Source organism: Chiloscyllium plagiosum, unplaced genomic scaffold (genome assembly GCF_037043375.1).
Source record: "Chiloscyllium plagiosum isolate Xiang-an unplaced genomic scaffold, Cpla_swu_hap1 HiC_scaffold_38, whole genome shotgun sequence".
Taxonomy (NCBI): domain Eukaryota; kingdom Metazoa; phylum Chordata; class Chondrichthyes; order Orectolobiformes; family Hemiscylliidae; genus Chiloscyllium; species Chiloscyllium plagiosum.
The window spans coordinates 23,657,326-23,661,735 of record NW_028270176.1 but is presented as its reverse complement, the minus strand read 5'-3'; the positions used below and the strand labels follow the sequence as shown (position 1 = coordinate 23,661,735).

The 4,410-nt window shown below is 37.7% G+C and overlaps 1 protein-coding gene across 1 annotated transcript; it reads right to left on the bottom strand.

Moving 5' to 3' along the window:
* Positions 1 to 916: 916 nt before the first annotated feature.
* Positions 917 to 3,908, bottom strand: LOC148139309 (putative G protein-coupled receptor 139). Its single transcript, XM_087980834.1, has 2 exons — positions 3,842 to 3,908; positions 917 to 1,830 (listed from the first exon to the last, which is right to left on the bottom strand). The coding sequence occupies exons 1-2, from the start codon at positions 3,906 to 3,908 to the stop codon at positions 917 to 919; spliced, it is 981 nt and encodes a 326-aa protein (XP_087836960.1).
* Between the last annotated feature and the right edge of the window lie 502 nt (positions 3,909 to 4,410).

Sequence of the window (4,410 nt, the reverse complement as noted above, 5' to 3'; positions counted from 1 at the left end):
AACCCACCCAGAATCGTGTCCCTGCATTTCCTCCTGACTAATGTACTTAACACAATGGATAATTTTGCATGGACAATTCACCTCACCTGCACATCTTTTTTGGAATGTGGGAGGAAACTGGAGCACATAGAGGACACCCACGCAGACATGAGGAGAATGTGCAAACTCCACACAGTCACCGGAAGCTGGATACGAACCCAGGTCACTTGCCATGAGATAGAATTGCTCACCCACTGAGCCAACGTGCTGCCCTAGTGCGTTCAGTGCACAGTTACATTCTCATTATTGTTATTTACATTAAGCATTCTTTTTAAAATATACTGCCTGATTTTCAGAGTTGTATCTTTGTCATTAAAAGAAAGGCCAGCACGTTAAATGAGAAATGAAAGAAAGATGAATTATCAATCTAAGTTTCCACTTCGAATCTGATCTGTCCAATACGATCATCGTTTGGCATCATAACAGCTCAATTCTGAGGTAAATGAAATGAGGGAAAGTTTATTCCAAAACAAATTGAAATTAGGCATACAAAATGTGAGAGAACTCGTTTGCAACACAAAGCAACACTAACGAATAGTGGTTAAGTTCTGTGCTACCTATTTATTGGAATGTAACTTAGCTAATTCAGTTTTTCCTGTCGATTTCTTGAGTATTTACTCAATTTCTGTGGAAACTGCGATGGTATATTTAGCTTGAACAAAATATTTATTATGCTTACTTCAGGTGAAGATTAAAAATCTTGTCTCAATATTTTGGCAATTCAAATAAAACACCACCCAACAGAAGGGAATATTACGCTATTGTTCACATTTTATTTCTGCAAATAAACAATCTTAATACAAATCAGTTGATGAACATTTATTTCTCAATTCAGCAGTCGGGAAAACAGCGATGTGTCCTACTGTCCTATAGATTGCTACAACTTCATTCTAAAAGTAATGATTCTTTTTATTGCAGTCAGTGGGTATTTTACAGAACTAACAAACTGTTCCCTGAACTTCGACTGAGTTACTCCATAAATAAACGTATTTGTGCTGCAACTCAGATTCAGCAAGATTACTCCAATGATTTCAAATATGTGCAAACTCTCGTTATATGATCTGGGATATATTGCTGCAATTCGATAATATAAGAAATGAATTACATAGGGTGACCACAGCAGTATGAAGTTACTAGATACAGTGAATAGTAAAATCATTGACTTCCTTCTGCTCTCCATCTCAGGATCACTGTGCTTCTCTTCCATCTTCAGACTTCTCAATCTTCTACGGATCCGATTCGCCACTAAAATGTATCTGACTGTCAAAGCATTGAAGAGCAAAACTAAACTGAATGGGAGTAATGGTGTTAACACTTTATCAAACCAGTCAAAAACTATCAATCCAAATTCAGTAAAATAGCTGGCCTTAATTTGACAAGACCAGTGTACATTGTCAACCACAATCACAGATTCCCATGTCTTGAAAATTGGAACATTCTTTAGAAAGAAAAGAGTGAAGGTTGTTGAAAGAATAACAGCTGCTGTTTTCGCTGTGCAATATTTCAGTCTCAGTTTGTGGCAACAAATGGTCACAAACCGATCAGCGGAGAAAGTGACAGTGAACCAGACAGAACAATCTGAACTCACATAAAGGAGGAAGTGAATCGCAATGCATGTGTTTTTGAGGTGCAGTAATGATCCCTGGTAAACGAAATCATTCAGGTGATAGAATATAACGTCAGTGATCGTAAGCATCAGATCCGCTGTCGCCATGGCCACCAGGTAATGAGTGGTGCGCCTGGAGAGGCCGCATTTTCCTTGGGACAGGATCACAATTGCCAGTGCATTAACTGTAAGAGTGAGAACTAAAATTAGATTCGAAATTGTAGTTCGAACTGCCTTCCATTTGAGTTGACATGTTAATAGTTTGTTCAGGAACAATATTAAATTGTAAGGGTAAATTGAATCTCAATTCCATGTCGTAATAAGTTGTATCGAATGAGCAAAGGGAGTCGGTGTGTAATTTTGAACGTGATGTACTGCAAAATGGCTGTGGAGATGTAAAATTGTAAAATAATCTCAATGTGGTACTGTTTCATACATAATCATATTGTAGGTGTCCTGTTGGCTTAACTGACATCATTCTGTTAACAGAAACAGAAAAAAAAATGAGGAGTTTAGCGCACTATCCATTTGCCTTCTGTGTTCCCATCAATTAAAAAAGCTGTTTTCTTAGCCATGTAGAGGTGGACTTAAATGTTGTACGGTCACATTTTAATATGGTCACAGTGTAAGCTGACATAGAATAACATGTGTATTACAAATATGGTGCCCATAATCATGGATTTGACACCATTACATTACATAATCTTGTCTTAAGTGACATAAACATTTTAAACAATATTCCACAAGAAAATTGGAACATCAGCACCCACGATAATGATCATATCCACACTCTATCAACAAGTGGATCTGGGGATGGGCATTTAAAGTATGAAGGACGGAGGAATAATCATTGAGAAACTGAAATGTGTTTAAAATAAATGAATATTTACTCCAATGAATAAAATGGAGATCAACGAAACCAAACAGCTGTCAATTAATACTGCAGTTCCACAAAGTCTGCCTTGAACATAAGACCAAAAAGGAAAATTCTGTCAACTGAGAAATTTGAACATGTTCTTTTAAATTGTTCGCCCTCTGTATGTATGCAACTAACTGTCTATTCCTCACTCCCAGTTCCTAACAATCAACTTTCGTCACTTAGAGTCATAAAGATGTACAAATGGAAACATGCACTCGAACTCACTAATGCTGATGAGATTTCCTAAATTATTCTAGTCCCATATGCCAGCAATTGTCCAATATCTTCAAAATCCTTTCTATTCATGTGCCTATTCAAATGCCTTTTAAATGTTGTAATTGCACCAGGCTCCACACTTCTTCTGGCAGCTCAATCCATACACGCACCATTCTTTGCATGAAATTGTTGCTCCGTTGGTCGCTTTTAAGTCTTTCCCCTCTCACCTTGAACGTATGCATCTCAGTCTTGGACTCCCTTACCTTGAGAAAAAAGACTTTGACTATTCACACTATCCATGGCCCTCAGCTTCCGACGCTCTAAGGATATAGAACCAATCTGTTCAGCCTCTCCATATAGGTCACATTCTTGAAATCTAGCGGTATACTTGTAATCGTGTCTGCATCTTCCAAGTTTAACAACACTTTTCCTATAGCAAGAAGACCAGAATGACACATACTATTCAAAAAGTGGTGTAACTAATATCCTGTACAGGATTCTACATGACCTCCCAACTCCTATGCTCAATGTATTTACGTATAAAGACAAGTGTACCCAAAGCCTTCTTCGCTATGCTATCCACTTGCAACTCTGCTTAGAAAGAATCATGAAATTATAACTCAAGGTTCCCTTTGTTCGGCAACACACTTCAGGCCCTTACCATGAAGTCTATGAGTTCTGTCCTGATTTGCCTTTCCAAAATTAGGACGTCACATGCATCCAAATTTCTGGAAAATACATTTGGAATCACTAATAATGTTGAAAATGAGAAAAACATACTTAATCCTAGCAATGTGTTAGTGAGTGTCATTTACAAAATCTGGCATTCAGAGTTTAACGATTATAAGACAATTAAAACATTGTTGATCGTTGGGAAGAATCCATCTGGTTCACGGATGTCCTTTAGGGAAGGTAATTGCTACCCTTCCCTGTCTGTCTGACATGCGTTTCCAAATCCACACTAATGTAGCTGACTCTTAAACGTTCCATCTTGGCCACCAATGCTGGCCTAGCCAGCGATACCCACATCCCATGAATGAATGTTTTTTAAAAAAACTTACCAGGGACACCAATAGCAGCAATAGTGATGTAATATACTTTAACAAAAATGGTAAATGATTCTAGCATTTTGTTATGAAGGTTATGTTCCTGGGTGATGAATCCAAAAGCGTTGAATTGAACGTAGTAATAATGTGTTCAGAAACTCTTTTATAATCTACTGGATTCCAAGGGGAATGTTAAAGTTGCATCATTTGTATTTCAGATTTGTTTGGGATAATACATTACACTGAGATATTAAATCCCTGTTGCATTCGAATTGTTCAGCTCTGAGAGTTTGTAGGAAAACACCAAAGATTAGGTACATAGCCGTTGTGACCCAATAAAAGACAATATGTTTGAGCAATGGATTGCAGAAGTGATAGAGTAATAGAATTATAGTGCTCAAAAATAGACTTTTTGTCGATTCCATCCCTGCCCACCAGATATCCCAATCTAACCTCGTCCAATATACCAGGTGATGACCCATATACCTCTAAACCAGTCCTATTCATACACCAATCCAGGTGCCTTTTCAGTTTTGCAGTTGTGCCAGCCTCTCCATCATGTCATCTGGCAGTTTGTTCTATAT

Bases quoted from the DNA above. Each gene is read 5' to 3' on its own strand.
- LOC148139309 (XM_087980834.1), bottom strand. From the start codon at position 3,908: ATGCTAGAATCATTTACCATTTTTGTTAAAGTATATTACATCACTATT. The intron at 1,831-3,841 runs GTAAGTTTTTTT...TCACTCTTACAG, and splicing joins TGCTGCTATTGGTGTCCCTG to TTAATGCACTGGCAATTGTG.